This window comes from Sphaerodactylus townsendi, linkage group LG12 (assembly GCF_021028975.2).
Source record: "Sphaerodactylus townsendi isolate TG3544 linkage group LG12, MPM_Stown_v2.3, whole genome shotgun sequence".
NCBI lineage: Eukaryota > Metazoa > Chordata > Lepidosauria > Squamata > Sphaerodactylidae > Sphaerodactylus > Sphaerodactylus townsendi.
The window spans coordinates 427,551-449,501 of record NC_059436.1 but is presented as its reverse complement, the minus strand read 5'-3'; the positions used below and the strand labels follow the sequence as shown (position 1 = coordinate 449,501).

The 21,951-nt window shown below is 41.4% G+C and overlaps 1 protein-coding gene across 5 annotated transcripts in view; it reads right to left on the bottom strand.

Annotated features, from left to right (window-relative positions):
• The window catches only part of NSD3 (nuclear receptor binding SET domain protein 3), a 65,039-nt gene that overhangs the window by 15,754 nt on the left and 27,334 nt on the right, over positions 1-21,951 (bottom strand). For 2 of the 5 annotated variants that reach the window (XM_048512483.1, XM_048512484.1), the window contains 8 exons: positions 20,185-20,285; positions 17,742-17,787; positions 15,779-15,909; positions 14,847-14,975; positions 11,390-11,516; positions 10,313-10,510; positions 9,528-9,701; positions 1,747-1,896 (listed from right to left, as the gene is read on the bottom strand). In XM_048512483.1, the coding sequence (XP_048368440.1) occupies positions 1,747-1,896; positions 9,528-9,701; positions 10,313-10,510; positions 11,390-11,516; positions 14,847-14,975; positions 15,779-15,909; positions 17,742-17,787; positions 20,185-20,285 (1,056 nt within the window). The remainder of the gene's footprint in view (positions 1-1,746; positions 1,897-9,527; positions 9,702-10,312; positions 10,511-11,389; positions 11,517-14,846; positions 14,976-15,778; positions 15,910-17,741; positions 17,788-20,184; positions 20,286-21,951) is intronic. The other 3 variants (XM_048512486.1, XM_048512487.1, XM_048512485.1) reach the window with 2 other exon arrangements.

Sequence of the window (21,951 nt, the reverse complement as noted above, 5' to 3'; positions counted from 1 at the left end):
CTCAAAATAATTTTGATTGTCTCAAGTTTCGTGATGACGAAATCCCATCTATGCACATTGGAAGTGATCTGTTTTGACAGACAGGTCAGGGCAGTATTTCTATGTACAGTTTTTGAGAGTTCCAATACTCAAGAGATGACACAGCTGCTTTCTGAATTGCACAGATATAAGATGTTTCCTGGATTTTATACTGTTTAATAATTACATGAAAACAATCAGGGCATATGAACACATGACAGCCAATGCATGGATATCCAACAGACCTTGAAAAGATATCTGGTGGGTGGGGCAAATAGAATCCTGCTCTCCCATGTGCACAAGTTCTAGCCGCATAAAACTGTTTGTCTTTTTCTCGTGATTCTTTGAGCAGAACAACTGCGATATGCAGGGTTGCCTCCTGGCCAAAACTGGCTGGCTTATTGTCTTGGCTGAGTTGCAATGTTGAGAAAATGACAATTTTGAATTTCCATATATTTAAATCAATGTTTCCAAACAACTAATTGCCTATTCCACCGCCACCTATTCCAAATAGGTGGCATCCCTGAAGTTCTGTATCTTTTTTTTAATCCTTCCTTCTTAAATCCTGTCTACAACTATCCCTTGTATGCTGTTAGAAGAACAAGGTTTGCACGAAGTACGTTAAGATATTTCCCTAAGAAGAATGGCTGCGGGTGAGGAACAGAAGTGTTTCTAGTGTGGAATACACCCACCAAGTGCCCTGCATTCATGAAGCTGGGTCTGGAATGACAACTGCTTGGGAGGAAAACTCTATGGATGTAGTAAAAAGGTTCACCAACCAAAAACCCAAGTGTCTGTTTAAGTCACACAGATGTCAAACTCGCAGCCCTCCAGATGTTACGGACTATAGTTCCCATCATCCCCTGCCATGCTGGCAGGGGATGATGGGAACTGTAGTCCATAACATCTGGAGGGCTGTGAGTTTGACACCTATTAAGACTTTTGGTTTTCTTCTGAACTACCAACATGGCACTAAAGGTGACAAAGCCCTGCCATTTTTCCCTGCTACAAAAGAAACCGCTGAGGAAGGAGCTGTTTAGGCAGCAGCTATGAACAGAGGGATATAACATGGCCAAGTTCAAAGCCCTAACAACCCCACCTGAACAGCTGCTTGAAAAAGGACCACTACAATAGCACAGACCAAAGCAGCCACCTGTATAGCCTCCATAGATTGCTGCCAGGTCATATACTTGGTGACTCCAGGCAATGCCATTCTTGTCACAAGCGGATTCCACATGGGCCAAAAAACAGCAGTGTGAAAACTGTGTAAACCCTTTTACACCGTTTTCACACTGCTGCTTTTGGCCCATGCGGAATCCGCCACAGAGTGGGGTTGCTCCGTGAACTGGACCCTAATATTACCTACCTCCGTAAGTGTGATTATTAGCTATTTCACACACACAACACAAAGACACAAAAACAGGCTCTATAAAGAAGTTAGTTCCATCTCATGATCTAAGCAAGACTATCAGATTGGCTGATAAAGTGCCCACTCACTTCTTGAGAGTGAAATTTTTGCCAGATTAATTATTTTAAGCCCTTTTGTAATATTTTGCCAACATGAATGCACACTCACAATAAGCGATGAATGAAATTTACCAAGCGCAACAAGAAGGTGCTGGATGAGCGCATACAGAGCTTGATTTAATTTAAAAAAGGCAAACAAAACAGAAAGGAAAAGCAGGAAAAGTGAGAGAAAATCAAAGAGGAAGAAGCTAGTTTGGTTACCTTTCTCACATTTCTTTTTGGAAGCTGACGAAGAAGGAGGAATCATAGGTAATTTCATCAACTCAGCACGATTTGATTCATTCAGTAGGTAGTGGGACTTATAGGCATATGAACTGAACAAGGGGTCTGAATGATCCTGCACTATCAGCCCTATACGAAACAAACAGAAAGAAATGAGTTGCAATGAAACTACCCATGATTCCATAAGGAGAAAAATAAAAATAAAACCAACTTAAAACACCTATTATGAATACATCACTTATGCTTTTCGGTGTGAAAGAAAAGGTGATGTGATGAGGAAAAGAAAAAGTGACAGAAAAAAAGTTTCTACGTCTACTAAGAGGCAGTCACGTTGAACAAGATGACATCCACGCCTAAGAGGGAAGATAAAATCTAGTTCCAAACTGAGCTGCACCTGCACTCTATTTTAACTCTGCGTGCTTCAGAATAAGTGTTTTGTTTCTTTCCCTTCAGCATTTCCTCCCTGGGAAAGGACAGGAAACTAACTGTGAAGAAGCGATTCATGTCATCAACAGGGACTAGGAAGTTAAAATTACATGCAGGCTGTTGCCTGAACCACAGACCTGTTTGGATACGCTTGCCAATGCTGTAGAACCAATAGTGTAATTATATTTCTTGCTATGCAGTTCAGCCCAGAATCAAACAGCCAGTTCAGTCAATATTCACTACAGAAAAATAAATCTCAGCTGATTTAAAGAGTTGGGAAGTTTGTCGTCTGGCCCCTTTTTATGGCAATAAAGAATCTAACTGAGGCTGTATTATGTTTCTTTGAACAGTAAACTCTCCGGCCTGACTCCACTCCTACCCACTCCTAGAACGAATGATGGCTTTCTTGGCAATATTGGGGTGATCAGTATATTGCCTATAACAGATGTCATGGTGCAGAGATGATATTTTTAAAGGCCTACATTCCTACTTTTCACTAGGGGTGGGAATGCTTCCCTGCATACAATGTTTCAACCCATAATTTTTCTTACTTAAATTTTTATCACTGTCCAGTGACATCAGAAGGAGCCCCGTGACACAGAGCGGTAAGCTGCAACCCTGCAGTCAGAGCTCTGCTGATGACTTGAGTTTGATCCCGGTGGAAGTCGGTTTCAGGTAGCCAGCTCAAGGTTGACTTAGCCTTCCATTCTTCCAAGGTGGGTAAATGAGTACCCAGCTCACTTGGGGTAATGTGTAGACAACTAGGGAAGGCAATGGCAAACCACTCCATAAATATAGCCTGCGTAGTAAATGTTGTGATGTGACATCACCCCCATGGATCAGTAATGACCCAGGCTTGCATCTTTACCTTTTTAGGGAAAGTAGGCAAGACCTTCAAAACACAATGCTGATGTAAATCAATGGCTTCCCCAAAATAGTTCTGAATAACTATAGTAAATGGCCTTTCCTTAACTCTTAAATGGCCAGATCAAGGAAAAGTTACTGGGTCTGGCAATTCTATAGGCAAAGGTCCGGCAATTTCACCCTTCTTCTGTGACATCTGCCACCATGCTCTTTTCTTCTTCCTCTTTGCAGAGATTCAGGGTGCAGACAGGCCATTTGTATTGTATGCTAAGCATGCAACCTTTGAATGTTTAAAAAAGCATCTACACACTCCAGATTATGAAGCTTCTGCAAATGCTTAACAGAAACAGTCCAGGTGCGGTTTGTACAGAGCTGTGACTGTTAAATCATTCAATGTACTTCTCTGGTGCATAGTTTTGCCTTTCTTTTCTAGTCCAACTGCCAATTCTACCCTTCACACAGAATTCTGCCAATAGAGGCCTTCACACAGAATTCTCAGTTTTAAAATCCTACGATTTCACTGCAACAAAATGTTGACTACATCACCACCAAATATGGTTGAGTTCTTCAACAAACTAGACATTACACTTTTTTAAAAGCTGCAGAGAACATCTCTTTAAAAATGAGGTGAGAGCTCAATTCAGTTGGGAACCAAGGAGCTCCTGCCTCCCCTGGAACTATTTTCCTGAGCAAAAATGGCAGGCAGAGAGTTACTTCCTGTAGGTGCATGTGCAGTATTCTAATAATGTACAACAGTAAGAACATGAAAAAGAACTCCCCCTTCAATGCCCTTTCAACTTGAGAAAATATTGTGTGTATGAGAGAGATACATGGACCAGGCATTACAAAACTGTAATACCTGATTTGATCCAGAAACACACAGTGCTTTGGACAAAACTACCGTAATCATGTAGATCTGGAATTAACTGTTATCGGGGATTCCAACAGCAAGGGTTTGGGGAACTCTGGTTGCTCAGCAAGGCAGTGGCCCCTACCGCACATACTGAATAATGCACTTTCAATTCACTTTCAATGCACTTTGAAGCTGTGCGGGATAGCAACATCCACTTGCAAACAATTGTGAAAGTGGACTGAAAGTGCATTACTCTGCATGTGTGGAAGGGGCCAGTGAGACAGATAAGATTGCCTAAAGCCAGGGACAAGAGAGATCCACTGGGTGGAAAGAAGTGCTTCCCTTCTTCCTCATCTACTCCATGCAACAAAGTCAACAGGGGCTCTCTAGCCCACTTGCATGGCTTTATGTTAACATCCTTTAGCTACGTATGTACATGGAAGAGGGGAGATCTCAAAGCACTAAAAACCTGAGATTTTCTGCTGGCCTGTTATATTAACTTCCCCAAGAGTTCAGAAGCCCACAGTCTATGCACAACTACTAGGTTAACCATATAATTTTGAAAAGCTAAAAGCCGTTTTAATTTTAAAAAAAAAACACTTTGTGAACTTTTACCTATTCCACACAACAGTAAAACATGGCAACAGAACATTTTAGGCAGCTTAATATCCAATGCAAGAAGCAGGAAATCTTCCTATATGCCCCTAACTGGGACAAGACTCCACTGTAAATCTATTGCAGCCAGATGGCTTGCTACACCATGCCCACTATATGGCATTCAGGAAATTTGCAGGTCAATACAGGAGGCTTTATGCAGTCACGGAAAACCAAAGCTCACTCTCAATATCAGGGGGAGGGGACAGAACATGAAATAATCTTTGCAAGTGATACTTTTAAACTATCGATGTGTTGGGTTCAGACTGCAAGGGCACAAATGAAAGGCATCACCGCTGGCTTCTTTGTACCATAGTAAATGTATGGAACCTCTTTCACCAAAGTAAGCTTGATGCCTTCTGAAACCACTACAATATCTACCTGAAGCATACTTTGATGCTCTGAGCTTTCAATATGAGGTGGGCTATAAATCCAAACTAAAAAAAATGCAAAGTTGCTTCTTTGTTTTAAAGTGAGGATTTAGTTATAGAGTCCCCCCAAGAAGTACTTTTAGCTTGTAGAAATTAGATTACTGTGGCCAATTTACAAACTACTTTTTCTTTCTATGCCACACTTGCCAGAAGACGAGAAAACGTCAAGCTTGTAACTTTTTCTGCTGCTGTAAAAATTTTCAGAAAGAAAAATCCTCCCCTTTTCTTTTTGTCCTGCGTGTCTCTCAATCTATTTTTAAGGGGTGATTAATTGGCAGTGTAACATTTTCACCTACAGACAAAAATTGCTCCAGCAGATGCAGCTCTCTGAAAAGCAATGATACGGCACACTGTAGCAGCTATGGGGGTGCGCTCTTGACCTGGGAGGTCCCAATTCAAATTTTGCCTCCTCCACAAACTCACCAGGTGGCCTTAGATAAGACTCTTTCTCAGCCTCAAACCCCCCCCCCCCCCCCAATCTATTTTGGCCTAATTTACAGGGCTCTAATGAGGATTACAGCAAGATAACAACATGAAGTGCTTTGAAAATGGCAAGTGCCATGTAATGGAAGCATCATGATCACCTTTGAAGGATACTGCTCAACAACAGTCAGCCAAATAGAAAAAAATTTATCTCCAGTGTCCTGCCCCGGAAGGGAAAATCAGTCACTCAAATGTCCCAACATGCTGCTTCAACATCCAACCACCTTAGAGAAGGAAGATGATGTTTTGGAGGGAACACTGGAAAAGGAGCTGAGTTTTTCCTCAGCGACAGCAATGAATGCTCAGGTTTGGCTCAAGAAAAAGAGCAGACAGAGAGAAGGGTAGTTGAATCTGGCAGCTTGGCAGAGCTAACTCTGGGTTATCTAACTCTGGAAGAGAAGAGAGTGCTCAGTTGTTAGGCCTGTCTCTGGTGAGGAGCAGACCTTGTACAGTTTAGACGGATGCTTAGGTTAGGGCAGACTGGTATGGATGGAATTCTGTGTGAGAGAGGATCCAACCTAGTAGCTAGTCAATATGTCAATTTGTGCCTGAAAGCATGGTAGAAAAGTCTAACTGCTTACTGAAGTTAGAACTAGTTTAAATTTCTGTGCCTCAGCCAGGTTTCTGCTTTGTTTACCTGGATACCTGTGCTCCTAGTTTGTTTCTTTAAAACCAACCTGTAAATAAATAAATCTTCTTAGTTGTTCATATATCAATGCAGCCTCAGAGATCTCAATAATCTCCTTGTGTACCACAAAACTTACCTCACAGAAGTGAACCAAAAGCCTACACTGACTACATGCAGAACACCTGGAAACTGAGGGGAAGGTTTATAGTTCAAAATTAACCTAAATCCCAAAAATCTTAGAAGGTTGTGTGCATCCCTGCATTAGGGGGAAAATGCTTCTCATCCCCCCCCCCCCAAATTTACAAGAATGTCCACTTGCCATTATGTACGTATTAGTATATTTAAATGATGTGCATGACAAAGGACTTGCCTAAAAATAATTGTTATTTGAACTAGGCAATCAACTAGCTCGAAGTCCAGTGTACAGACTTAATAATAAAACATATTGTTTGGGCAGGGATGAAGGATTGTCTCCACAACACACAGTTCTAGCAAACTGTTTAGTTCCACTGGGCTGGTAAGGACTGAGAGAAAAGGGGAATCACAACAAGCTACTCCTCTCCTCCACAGGCAACAGGCAAATTTGATTCCTAAATCTGGTGTCCAATTTTACAACTCACAGGCAGTTCATCAATTACAACATCCAAGTGGGAAACTGTTTAAAATGCTTTAGCTCTACATGCGTACTAACCTTTGGAAAGTCTTTCCTTTTTGTATTAGCCTGACTGCATGCCAATGCCCAGCAGGGAGAAGTAATGTTGGCATGCAAATTCTCTGTAATATCAAGTCCATTTACACGTTTTGCCACTAGAAGCAGTTTTTATCATAAAGTTTTTGTCCAAATAATGGAACATCCTCACATTGCCGGCCAGATGATGATGTCACCAGAAGTGATGTTATTGTGTTGCTGGTAACAGGGCCTTATGGCCTCAGTTTGCTGTTGGTAATTCCCCCCACCAGCCAGATGAATGATGCAGGGATCAGGAATCCCCACCCCCAGTAGGGGTCCAAGAATCTCTTGTGGCAGCCACTTTGTAGCAGCCATTTTGTGGCTGTGTCCACTACACTGTGTCAAAATTTCAAAGGTGGCTGCAGGCTCAAAAAAGGCAATACCTTCCCACTAGCAGGCTGAAAGGTGAGATACATTGCCTTCAACTACTATTTGATGTAAAGGTCTATTCTGATCATCTTGTCTGCACAATTCTATCCACACTGAGTGACTGGCAGCGGACACCAATCAACTCATTCCCCCAGTAAAGAGGTCTACACTTGTCAGAGAGCCCATAGTGAAACTTGTTCTTCCAAAGGATTTTAGTTTCGTAGCTTGTTTGCAAGCCCATCTCAAGCAAAACTGAAGGCCACAAAGTGAAGCTGAAATCAATGGGATTTATTTCCAAGTGATTAATTTGGGACTGGAGTGTAGAATGATATTCTAACGCAAACCATTTTTCCTTAGGAAGTTGTGTACAACTACAGATGACATATCTGAATGTGAACTCTCTGAACAGTACAAGTTTGTTTTAAAGCTAACTTCATGACCACTAAAGTAGCTAAGTTCACATGTACTTGATATTTCTGGTTATTTTTAATCCAGAGACCTAACTATAACATTTATACCCTCCCCTCAAAAAAACCCTATTATTTAAGAACTCTGAAACAGTAAAAATGAAAATGATGTCAGAATTCAAGTGGGCATATGAAGTGGCTAGAGGAAACCTAAGCCCTAAGAGATAAAGGAAACTGGAACATACAACATTTAGAAATCCATCTGCACATATGGTCAGTTGCCCACAACTGCAACTCAGTTTATATAAATCTAGGTCTGTCCATCTAAAGCCACTGAAAGGGATTGCAACTGCTCCTTCACTCAAAAACAAAGCTCCCCATACAACTGAACCGATGTTTGCTTTCACACAGCTCCAAGAACCCCCTTCCTCAAATTCTGCATTCTAAAACTTACAGTTTCTCTCTGAGCCTTTGGACGCCATTCCTCTGGAAAAAATTAAACGTTTTTAGACAGACAAGAAACTGTGTCTACTGTTTACCTCAGTGTTCCATGCCAACTACAATTTCTCTCCTATGCATTGCCTGTTATAAGGTATGATTTATTTGTATATGCTGGTCAACGACCAAATAAAGACTGACTGACTGACCCCTCTCCCATACAGAATTTGCCCCAACAGTAAAAAATAATTATTTTCACTGTCTCTATTCTCTTCCTTGGATGAATCTTGTATTTAATCGTCTATCTTTTCGCACAAGAATAAAACAGGATGTTTTTTCCTTTGTTTTTAAATTGGTCATCTTTTACTGTTTTAGAAAGACTTCACTAAGCAATATAAAATTACAACAAACTCTCTATTTGCTTGGAATCCAAATCATTAATGTGCCAGTCACTGTAGCTGCACACACTCTTCTCATTTCAACAGGGCAAGAAAACTGTAATAAATGGAGTTTGCTGAGCATTAATGCTTGGTAGATGCCACTCCAAATCACTTCCGGTATCCTCTAAACACAGAAGGCCTCCACAACTCAGTTTTTACCAGTTCCTTTGCACTGAATTCCATAAATGCTGTTGTGACCTTCGCTACCAAATATTAGAATACCTAATGTATGACACACAACCTTTTCCCACATCTATACGGCCACACGCTAAATACAGCCAAAAGACTGCAGTTACTCTTCTTAACTAAGACCACCTAACTGCCAAGTACATTAAAAGAACGAAATCTGAAACATGGGCCTGATAAATCTGTTGAGGATTCAGAATTGGCGGGAAAACTGATCCATTAAAGAGCACTGAAGATTCTCTTCTCACCTACGTCTACTGCAGCAGAGTGGTGTAATTTCTCTAAATTGTCCTGAAAGTATTTTATATATCAATTAAAGATGGATGAAAAGGGACATTTTTCTGATCGATAAACAGACCCACCTGAGACCTGTTCTACCAGTTTTGCTGTGAACGACTGTGGATTCCAGTAGCTGGCATCCGGCACTTCAGAATTCTACATCCCACCCCAACATACTAGCAGCAGAAGATTCTTTGTTTGTTAAGTTTCCTAACGAGTCTTAACATTGAATACTGGTTACTAAAATGCTATTGGGAAATCCAGCAATCAGCACTCGTAGGTGCTTCCCCTGCCCTGATAGCCAAAAACAGGGGTCTTCAAACTATGGCCCTCCAGATGTTCATAGACTACAATTCCCATGAGCCCTACCATTTGGCCATGCTGGCAGAGGCTGATGGGAATTGTAGTCCATGAACATCTGGAGGGCCATAGTTTGAAGACCCCTGGCCAAAAATAAAAGCAACTCCCAGGGGTGGGGGTGGGGGTGGGAATCAGCAGTTTGGTTTTTAATAAAGGCAAGGACTGAACACCAGCAATATAAACAGAGGAAGACAAAAAAAAGCAGAACTCACCTCTTGCACAAACGAAACAAAAGCCTACATTTACAGCTGATGAAGAGTGATTGCTCCTTTTGGAATGGTTACTACAGATGAGAATGTGGGGTGACACAAGCAAACTTCCTGCCGCGATGCAGCCATCTCCAGAGTGATAGGCAATGGGGCATCTCAAACATCTCACCATGCGACCTGTTTTAATATAAAACGCACCATGTGACAGTCAATTTAGAACACACTTCCAGACTTCAAAGGCTACCAGAAAGGGTTAACTATATCCTGACTCAGATAAAAGTATTTTTCCCCCCAGATAAGTGTGGATTTATCATGATCACACAGAGGTCTAGTTGTATCCCTCAACGCCTGTTACAGAGTCACACCCAAAGGAGTTTTGCTAAGTAAAAGTATATGCAAATCCACTCCCATTATCCGGGCAACAGGTTCCAAAATCGTGAATTTACTGAAGGAACTGGCAACTACCATCACCACCCTGACTTTCTACAGTGAGAACACAGAACAGGACATTCCACAGGACAGCTCTACATCTGAATCAGCACCATGATAGTTCAGTGGTGCTCCTTTCCGTTAATGCCAGCTATGAATAAAGGACTCTGTGGACTCCTTGTTCAGATAGGCTGCTGTTGGGATTTCCCCCATGCCTCCCGATTCCTAACACTAATTATAGGATCCAACTCAACAGGATGCATGGTAACAGTGGCAGTGTAATTATCTTAGGGTACTTGCTAAAAAGCCCAAGATTCTCTGCAGCTCCTTCTTCTCCAGAGCAAGAGTTCTGTTCTTACCTTTGCTCGCTTTATGAATATCCTTGTCCATAGAGCAGGCAGTACAGCAGTGCTGCGGGCAACGGAATCCCCGGGACTCAAAAACAGCTGTGGCAAACTTGCGGACGCAGGCCTCGTGATAGAATTTGCCACATGCATTGACAGAGCAGCGTTTCACATCTTTGCCAGCAACCTTGCAAGAAAAGCACGTATGCTGCCCTTTTTGAGAAGAAAAACAAGGAGAATCAGCCCGAATTTAAATAGAGCTTATAACCATAAAGCAACAGTGACAGACAGGAGTTATCCTAGGTCAATATACACTTCCTGAGCCATAGCTAGTGGGGAAAGAACCCATTACATTTGCTGGCCAGCCATCTATCTTCAGCACTGAGGGGATGGATGCCAAAAGCCCACCTATGGCACTTAGTGAGAAAGAAATGCTACACAGAACGCAAAAACGGCTAGGAGACAATAATAGAATTCTCTTTAGCTATTATGCCACAGACCAGCAACCAGACAAGGAAACCAAGACAGCTGAGTACAGGGGTTCATGAGTGCCTTGGTACCTGCCAACACCTTTCCTGGTGCCAATGATGTGTTTTTAGAAAGGGTGGGGCTTTTGTGCAGCAAGGTTTCTGATTGACCACTGGAGATTTAATGGACTATGCAGATTTTTTTTAAATGTCGCTTTGGCAACAGCTGCAACCACAGCACAAAAATCTTAATTGTGTGATTGAAGGTAAGCTACGGCAGCAATTTTTTGTCTACCACTACTTCCTGTGGACAGCCACTGCATGCCAACCATTTGGTTATTGCACCCACTACATGGTTATTGCACCCACTGCATGCCAACCATTTGGTTATTGAACCCACTATGCTATGCCAGAATTCCAAAGGTGCCTGCAGGCTCAAAAAGATTGGGGACCTCGGTCTAGTCTAGCATATTTTGACAGGGAATAACAGAAGAAAGCTGATATATTTGCAGGCAAATACTTCAGAACAGGAAGGACTAAAGTCAAATCGAACAAGTGACAACCAGCGGTCTCAAGCACTTCCAACCGGTAGGATCTCTGAGACAAACGCCATCAACTGACTTACCATTTTTGCATTCCTGACAGACAAATTTCCCATCAGGCTGTGCACTCAACCCTAAGCATTCTGTATGGAAGACTTTGTAGCACTCGCCTTCACAGGACACGAGAGGCTCGCTGGAGCTTTCGCAGATCTTAAAGAAAATAAAGTAGTGGAAAAACCAATCAGCTAGCAGAAGCTTTAAAGATGAGGAAGCCAGATAATGTCAAAGCAGAATCCTCTTCAGGCTGATACTGCACAAGCCATGTTATTTCTACTTTATATTCATATCCTGAAGCCTACTCCCAAAGTTCTATCGAGCACAAGCTGATATGACCAAGAAACGCAACCCAAGATGCTGCCATACTGATGAAGAGGCTGGGCTACGTAGATAAACTCCCTGCCAACTGCTGGGGCATTGAGGCAGGAAGCAAGTTTAACCACAGCCTTCTCTTCCAGTGGTGTGCCTAAATGTGCCCTTTTATCATTTCCCATAAAAGTAAATGGCTACCATTCACTTCTGCAGAGAAAAATAAGGTGCTGCACTTTTGAAAGTGTTCCATCTAGACTTGACACAAGGTAATTTGGTCCACACTGTCCAGGTATACTGCACAGGAGTGCCATACAACGGCTACTCCCAAGCATCCATGGAATATACAAGCTCTTTTTTTACACATTCCTTACCCTTCAGAATGATAGGCATTTTGCTAGTTCTGGGAAAGAACAAATTTGTACTTCCTTCTTCGATCATGTGAATGTGTTCAAACTGCAGACAGATCAGTTCCTCATTCTGTCCTCTAGCCCAGGGTCCTCAACATACTGCCCATGGCAACTGCCAACACTTTTTCTGGTGCCTGCCAAATGATTTTAGAAAGCGGGTGGACTGCATAAGACATTTGCCCAGCAGGACTCCTGTCTCCGGCCCCAGTGATGTAGCCACTGGAGATCTGATTGGCTACATAGATTTTTCTGCAGCAGCTGCCACCACAGTACAAGGGTCTTCACTGCATGACTAAAGGTAAATGGTGCATAAGCAAGGAAATACTTTAAAACAAAATGTTCATTTTAAGTAGCATCCTATTCTTCTCAGCTTCTGTCTGAAGTGTTGGAGAAGAGTTGTGCATAACCTCACTCCCTAACATTTTGTGATTGGCTCCACCACTTCTGACAACTATTCTGCAGGTACACCTATCACTTCTGTCACAATTCCAAAGGGGTCTGCAGGCTCAGAAAGGTCTGGGACCTCTGCTTTAGTCATTTGGTAGAATTCATGATATTCACAATAAAGATTACAAAGGGCATCTGGGCTATTATATAATGCTTCACACCTTTCCCCCGCTGTCAGACTCCAAGGGCTTCTTCTTCTTAGGCTTTGACCATAAGACTCGGGCTTTGGGGTCACTGTGAAGAACTCAGCACTGCAGGCTGAAACTCAGAGGCATCAGCTGAGCGAACTCATGACCTTAATAGCTTCTTCTAATAATTTAGTCCATGCATACTTGTGATTACTACTGCAGATGCAGGCTGGAGATAATAATCTAGCACTAATAGCTCAACCATATCTTAGTACAGTTTTATTTCTATATTATAGTTTCATTGTTTTGTGGGGTGAACAGTCCACATCACTTGAAAGCTACACAATTGTGATTACACCTAATCACAGATACCACATGGCACAACTTCCAGAGGTGTGTGGAAGTACTACCTTAGTATGGTTATTCAGTGAAACATCAGGTTCTGCCACATTTCTCTCAAGGTTTAGGATGTTTGACCTGGCAACCCTGTTCACTCTCCACTTTTCATTCTGTGTACATTACCCCGAATACAGTTTCATTAATTCCTCCAACTTCTCTCTAACAGGATAACATGCACATAATATGACCCACTCTCCTAATTACCCTTCTTTCACATTTTCTTATTCACTTGACTTAAAGGTATTCCCAAATCTCTGAATCTTTCCCCAAGCTACTCTTCTCTGAATGCCTTCATGCATGGTCCCTGAGATCATCTAGAATCCTAATGAATAGCAACTGAGTTAATTTGGTAGGGATCCTCATCTGTCTTTATGCCTGTGACACATTCTGGACATGATCTTAAGAGGCCTAGATTAGGCAGAAAGGCAGGATTAAAACGTTAGTTTTAAAAAAATAGAAACCACTTCAACATATTTTAAGATTTGCCTTCACATGCCGTTTTCCCATTCATTGCTACTCCAAGAAATGTTTGCCTCTTGGCAGGAGTCATGCAATAAAGGCGCCTGAATAGAATTGTCTTATAAATCACCTTTATGTATGCATGTGTTGTTTCTTGCTAATTTTCATATTTTTATTTATTTATTTATGAAATTTAGTATACCGCCCTATCCCCGAAGGGCTCATATAACTAAATCCTAGTATATATGCATAATCTCCAAACAGTACTCTAGAGGCATACAGATACATCTCAAGGTTTGCTTTCAATTTCTTGAGTTGCCTTGGGCCCCAAACAAGTCGGTTACTTCAGTGTTTTGCCAGAAGGCTTATTCAAGGGACTATCTGATGGATTTTCTTAATATTCTACCTCAGTATCTTGTATTCAGAATGATTAAATGTTATTAGTTGGTTTCAATAAAGCAAAAGATGCTCTTATTCTGAATATAATTTCTTTCTCATCTAGGAATCAGCAAGTTTGGGATCTAAGTCTTCTGTTGCTAAGATTCCTCAAAGACTCCAATTTTCTAGCGTTTGTCTTGTCAGGAGCCAGCCTACAACAAATCAAATAAGTGATTCACTAGAGATAAAGTCAGGCAGAATAATTCTAATGTAACGCAGTGGGCAAGCTCAGCTGGCAAACATCTGCTGGTAAAAGGTAGCTTATTCCAGCATGAAATATCACAAATTCAGACAAAACAAAAACACCTAAAATCAATATGAAGCCACTGTACACATCTGAGATCACCAGCCAGCCTCAGTTTGGTTCAGGTGACAAACCAATGCTTGAGGATTAAGAAAATTCAGCTACATTTTGGTCAATAATGTAGCTTTTTGTGTAATTTGCTTGCTGTCATTTGCAAGCAAGAAGTCTGTTTTTGTAGGGTAGCCATGGCCTTTTAATAGAACAGGAAGGATCTCATCACAGGTACTCACAACTGTAAGGAATTTAAACAAGATTCAATTTCATAAGTGTTCCAATGCAGAGACACAGTTAAAGCAGAGGCATCTTACAGTATCTGCCATGTAAAAAACTGGACTGTATTAGATGGACCATAAGGAGGGCAAAGCAATTTCCTGATGAGAACTGATCTGCATTAGCTAAACAGCTTTCAAACTCATGTTGGTATTTTAATATAACATACCAGGGTGTCCCTCAATCCTGACTAAATGGGTTTTAAATCAAAAGATCGATAGTAAGCATGTTTATCAGAAGTAAGTCTGACTCAAGACTTGCTCCCATTAACAAGGTGCGTGGGACAACAGCCTTGATTCCATTCACACCTTTCACCTACCTGACACACAGTGTCTCTCTTACTCATCCCAGAACCTCTTCTTGATAAACTAGAGTCCACGGACTGTACATCAGAAGCATCAGCGTCTGCTGTTGCTGAAGGACTGTCTGACTGCTTTCCAAAGCTACCCTGAAAAAGAAAACCCACAATTGTCCAAAAAACTACCCATGATTAAGGATTACTATAAATGCCATTCTCTATATATGCCACTCTGTATGGCATCACAATATTTCATATACATTGAATTTTTATGAACTCTTCTAGTTCTTATTCTATGACAACCAAGATGTGCTTTGTAATTCCAGACTTAGAAAAATGTATGGGAGAACATATTGCCCTTAAAGGGGGGAAAGCCATACTAAAGCAGCAGTGCCGTCCTGTGCGGCCCCGAGCGGCGTGAAGACGCCGCTTTCCACCTCCCTTCCCAAGGGAGGTTTTTGGAAAGCGGCGCCTTCCCATTGGTGCGGTGCGAACCGCTGTGCGGAAAGGGCCTATGCGACAAGAAACATGGATTCTACAACTTGCATAAATTATGCCAATATAACTAATTTCTCTTATTTTGCATAATTTATTTTGCTAGTCAAGGAAGATGAAGGAGCTGAAGCCCCATTTTAGAACATTTTACTTAGTTCTTCTGAAGTGTCACTTGTTAATGCCCAAACTCACAAGTACCTTTTTACAGCCATAAGGGCTTAACCTTTGCTTTCCTCAAATAAATGCTATGATCTTTAGGCAGCTGGATCCTACAAGACAGAACATATTTTGTGAGTATTCTACACTACTGAAGAATCACAGGTCACGTGGAACCCTGATCATTTCTGCCGTCTCTCAAATTTCGCCTTTTCAAAATAAAACATGACTTTCAAATCAAGCGTGACTTCTATTTCCCCATTTCAAACCCACAGACCACTAAGAAACTTCCAATGTTTTACCTGTAAGTCATTAAGTCCTCGTGAATCTGAGTCAGATGTGTCTCTGTACGCTGAGCTAGTCAGTTCCACGTCTGTTGAGGCACGGCTTCTTTTCTTTAGAGGCTTACAAGAATCTGAAATCTCACTGGCACCTTAATACAACACACCAGAATTAATCTTAAAGATCTCTCAAACATATTGAAAATTTAGTGAGACAAAAGTGGGAAGAGTTCACAAGACTTGCTGTTTACTTGCTGTAAACCTTTTTCCAAACTAAACTATGCCATAAAAAGAATTCATTCACGCTATCTAAATAGAAAACTCAAAAGCCCTGGGCCTATCAGCAACAAACTGACATGTGATCACCCACATCAAAGGCTTCTGCAGAAATAGGGGACTTGCCAGGAATATAGTAAAAACATAGGTCTGTAAATTGAAAAACAGCATCAAGAACAAAAATGAAGCAGGAGAAAACTGAAATAACTAATGGTCCAAACAGAAGTCCATATACATTCATTGCTCTTCAGGAGGCAAAGAACATTGAGCATAATTGAACATCAATAGAAAAAACAAACAAAGAGGAGGGGAGAGGGAAGAAGCCCGAATGAGTCCTCAATAGAGCACTGTATCCCGGTGAATCAGAAATGAAGCAGAGTTTGAGCCTGACCCCATTTTCCCCCATCCTCTTCCAAAATACTAAATACAATTAAAGGCTCTGACCTCTTTGAAGTAAAATGAGTGTGTGTGGGGAGCAGGTATTAGAATGGTTTCCTCTGATCTGGACTGTACCCTTCCCCGACCTCAAGGACTCTTTCAGTTAACAGCAGAAATCTCTAATAGCCTTCTGTATCCCAGAAGAGAAAATTGGGGTCCCAGCATGCAAACCATTAGCTGTATATTGCTCAACCCCAATTTTCCCCAGTTCTCACGTACAGCCTGGAGATGGAGGGGTAAAGATCTCCTCTCCTCCATATTTCTTTGCAGCCCCATTCAATTCTACATGAGGAGTTTTCTGCTCACAAACACAAATTAACTGCAATATAGTAATCGTGCCATAGAACCAGACTGCTGAATTTCAACACTGCATGGAGACCCTGCCGAGAGAGATACAGGAGAATTTCACAGTGCCGGGTGAGACCAAGGGCATATTCTGCTTCACCAATGGGCAGTCAAACCCAATGGGAATAGGGAAGGCTATTTATCTCTTGCTTGCTGTCCACTTCTGTTTGAATCTTGACAGGGTCAGACGAGAACCCAAAGAGCTGCTTTAATTATGCCCAAAGGTTTGAAACGTTTGACTTTTTTTGTCTTTGAACAGAGACCTCCTTGTCAAGTAGCAAAATGCTCTGGATAGTCTCCCCGGTTAAAAAAGCAGTTTGCCATGTGGCACAGAGTGCTGACGTATAGAAACACAAGCCCAAAAGCTTCATGGGCATGCAGAATAAGCTGCATGTTTCTCCTACAGCCAACTCCCCCCAAGCACTTCGAAAGCAATGCAAAGGCTCATCGTGTTAATTGTTTTTGCTAGAGGGCAAGAGAGAAAACTCAGATTTTTAACAAACCTTCAAAGGAACTTTGCATTTGTGCTGCAAGCTCATGTGCCCAATGGCCCCCAGTTCTTTCCCTTTCAATTTGATCTGCTTGTTGGTGAGCTGAGAGCAATTGGGTCAGCCAGCAAGCCACTCTTCTGTCTTGAATACTTGGAAGGGATTCAAAGTGTCTTGAGACTAGAACAGAATTTGCAAAGGTCCCCCTGCCTTATTTCCCTTCGGAGCTCTTCCTTGTGTTCTATAAAGCACCATGAAAGCTACCTGAATTATGATGATGCAGCTCCCAGTCCTACACTGCAGGGCAAGCAGTTGTCAGATCTGGAGCTAGATCACCTACAACAGCCTCCTACTTACACAACATGAGAAGGAACTAATAAGCAGGAATGAATGGAGCAGTACTCCCAAAGTGTTGGTTCAGTAGCAGCCAGACTTACCTTTCTGCAATCCAGTCTTCACCGCTGTCTGTGGGACTGTTTCTACCTGTTTGGACAGGAAAATTAAGAGTTAATACAGGAATTTCCTGTCCCCTACATAAGAAGAAATTTCAATGCAAGAAATTAGCATATGGGGGACCCATGCTGTCAGCCCACTCCATCTCCTCCCCCACTTCCCAGCCCATAAGATTCTTCTGTTCCACCTGTAATGATTTAAATTGCGGGTGCCTTCCCTGAACACCAAGTGACATGGCGGGTCTGTGTTTACTTCAAATCATTCCCTTTTGTGCATAAAGTGATGGGCTGGCTTTTATCCAAGAAGCAGGCGAGGGGTTTTTAGTAACCAAGCCTTGGGCTACAGAAAACCCCCACAATGGCTAAGAAAATAGAGAGAAGCATGACACTCGGATTCCATGAAACCATACTGCCCTGCTTTACAAAGGCACTTCCACCCAGCAAGCACTTGAGCTTCTGAGGCCCTGGGCTGTTTCTCTGTATAGAGTACTGCAAAGGCAGAGAAGGGCAGGAGGCAGAGAAAGCACATTACAGGCCTCTATACAGCTAGAAACGCAACGTGGAAACAACACTTAGGTAGACAAGCTGGTGACCTCAAGAAAACACTTTATGGCCCCCCGTGATCAGTGTCTTGGATCCTACATTGGAGAGTGATTTTTTTTGTCAGAGCACATGTGAATTTGGTGGTTGAAAGCAGTTTCTGTGCTAAAATCTTGCTTTTAGGCTAAAATCCGTAATTTGGAAAAAAATACTCTCCACAGTGTCGGTTACGTATGCATGTAAGAAACGCATTTCATACATATTTATTAAGGATTATTCTATAATGTTTTAAAAATATTTTATTTCATTGTACAATGGATAAAAACATACAATAGAAGGATTTGTATAGGATACAATTGATAATACAAATATAAAATCTAGACAATCACTTGTATTTTTGCTACCACTCACTGCAACAGAATTAACATTAATGTCTCTCATTTGTATTAAAAAAATTCCAGTTATAATGTTTAAACCAAAAAGATGCAAAATAAATTTGGAAGTTCACTGCAACGAAGCTTGACTCTGGGAAACAAGTATGGTGACAAAATCCTAGAGATATCAATATGCCTTTCTGAACATATAACATATCCAGGTTTCTGCATTACAGTCCATTGCTGACCATTAAGTTTTCCTAGCCAAACGTTTTTCCCTGGAAAAAAAAAACAGCACAATATACTATGTTGTTTTAGTTAGCTACATAGTATAAAGCAGGCAAAGCTATTTGGGAACGGTGACATGAATTGCTGGTTTTTGCATCACGGTTAAGTAAAACTATATATCTATTACAAAGTTAACTTTGAAGGGGAAGTTCCAACAACTGATGCCAAGAGTGTTTTTAATATATAGATATACTCAGTGTTTAATGTGAGGAAAATCTGACTTAAAAATCATATTTCTTTAAGCTATTTCTTCAAAGTTTTGAAAATTGTTGTGCAGACACAGCAGAGGAAAATCTAAAGTGAAGCCGTCCTTTCCAGCCTCCTGGCTGAACAGGAAACCAAGTTTTTGACATGCTTAAAGTTCGTGGGAACTGCAATCTTAAGAAAATTTGCCATCAGGACTTTACCTTTTAAAGAATTGAATCACAGAATGTTTTGTTACACAAACTCTCTCTGTTTCAAGATCAATTTCCTTAAAATGTAAAAAGCGGATAATGTTGAATGGACAAAACCAACAGTTGTGACAACTCTATATCTGTGAAATCCTCAAAACGCATGTGTGCCACTCTCATCCGGTGTGCCTATAATGTGGAACTGTCTATTTTTAACAGCAACATTTGCCTTTCTGACATCCAGATTAAAAACGCATGTGTTGGTTGAACTTGAAGAAAAAAATGGCAAATAACCCAAGATGACAATCTTGCCTATGCACTATGTAGCCTATGCCAACATAATCAGCTATTTTCTTTTAAGAATTATTGTGCTTAGAGTCCATTTTCAAGAGTAGCCAAACAAATCCATCCAACTTTTTGCTTAAAAATGCAAAAAACATAAAACCTCAATACAAACCAGCAGCAAATGATAAAAAAATAAGAGAAGGATGCTGGTAGTAATTCCATCAAACACTGAAACATAATGATCACCCTGCTCACAACAGAAATTGCAAATGCAAACGTTTCAGCCTCATGAGGAGGTCTCGTGTCACTGAGTTCCTAATTATCCAAAGCACGACTGATGCTGTAAAGAGCTACCAGCAGCAGTAATGTTGACTGAAAGTGGGTGGGAGTTCAGGAAGGAAAGTCCAAAAACAAACCCAATGTGGGGGGGGGGGGGGGGAAGGAAAAAGTGGGTCGGTGGGTCGGTGGGGGAAACAAAAAGGCACCAATATAAAGCCACAACAAGTATGAATACAATATATTTTAACTCTCTACATGGAGGAAGCCAACCTGCTCCTTTTTGATCTTCTTCTTTGGCACAACTTCGGTGGATTTCTCAGACTCTGAGCGAGTTCGTATTGATCTTCTCTGTTGCTTCTTTTCTACAGAACCTGAGGGAAGAGAATGGGGTTTCCATTACAGGAGTCTCTTTCTCTCTCTCTTTTTCCTCAATGAGGGATGGTGTTCAATAGCAAAGTCCTGATTTCGCTACATTCTTCTTTGAGTGTATAGACTTTAATCTGCCAGCTGGTGTTTTGGCTGCAGGCAATACATCTCAGTGCTTCAGGGAGAGTCCTGAGTTCGGGAAAAGACCAGCTTTAATATGAAGGTAATGGGGAGAAGCTAGAATTCAAATGACTGGGAAGGAGTGATTGGTCATATTTAGACAACTTTAAAACAATGTTGATTTTATTTACATTGTTCGAGATTGCCCACTACCAATGACTCAATATGTCCTCAATGTTATTTTCAGGTATTCACCTATCTAGAAGATGTTATATGCATGTCTTTAATTTTTATAAATATATTATTTCTTCTTCTGTTTGTAAGTTTGAATTGTTAAGGTTCAGAAAAAAGTTAAATTCATTACTGCAGTGGCTGCACCATTTCAGGATACTGCAGAATGAACTGAACATCAAACACCCAGAAGAGATACTCTAAGGCAGTGTGGTCTTCAGCCCATTGGATGACAGGTGGGTCAAAGAGACCCACTTGCTGAGTAACAAGCAAAGGCGGCCATTTCGATGGTCTGCTGGAAGGACCAGCTCTTACTTGCACATATGGGGAGGACAAAAGCATCGTGCCTCCTGCCCATCTTTGCACACACATAGAGAGGAACAGCAAGACAGCAAGGTGAGATCATCCAACAGTGGAAAAGAATTCTTCTATAGTACAAACAGGTCCAAACTCCTCTTCACGCCATGAGATCTCCTATCGCTGCTTTTGGATCAATGGATCCCATACTGTCACAGGAGGTTAAAGGTGGGCCTCTGGGTCTGGAAAGACTGAAGATCACTGCTCTTAGAGACTTTTATCTCTGACACCACCCTCAGCCTTCCAAGCACCAAAGACCTTGAATATAAACTCAAGTACGCAAAGATCTATTAGGGTGTCAGAAGCTAACAAACAGGTTACAGAGTCAAGTAGAGAACTCATTCTGCTGTTGCTTGGTATGTGAAAAGCCCAACTCACTAAAACAGGGTCAAAAATCCTGAAGACAGAAGCAGACACAAAATGATACTGCATTGACTTCCAAACAAAACCTTAATGCTCAAGTAAGCACACTCCAAGAATCTCTTACTTAATTTCTTGAATCAGATACCCTATACCTCAAAGTTGTTTAAATTCTGTCCCTTAACCTCAGGTTCATAAAAACTGGCTGCGGTCACTCAGGGGAAAGGGAAGGGCATCAGGAATACATCAGAGGCACTGCATCACAAACTTCACAAGTGTCGGGTACATCCAAAGCACAAGCCCCTGGGTGTGAGTCCATGCTTTGCAGCTAGTGCCTTGGATAAACCATCTATTGAACCTTGGCAAACCCAAGACATGTTGTGTTGTCACTCTATTTGACTTATTTATTCTGTAGACAGACAAAACAACCATACATCTTGGATTTGCTGAGACTTAACAGATGGTTCATCCCAGGGACCGGCTGCAGGGAGAAAGGCAGGATATAAGTATTCTAAATAAAGAAATGAAGAGTGACAGATTTACTACTGGGCAACCAAAACTGGGTTCTAATACTGCTCAGTCAAGAAGTTCACAGGGTGACAA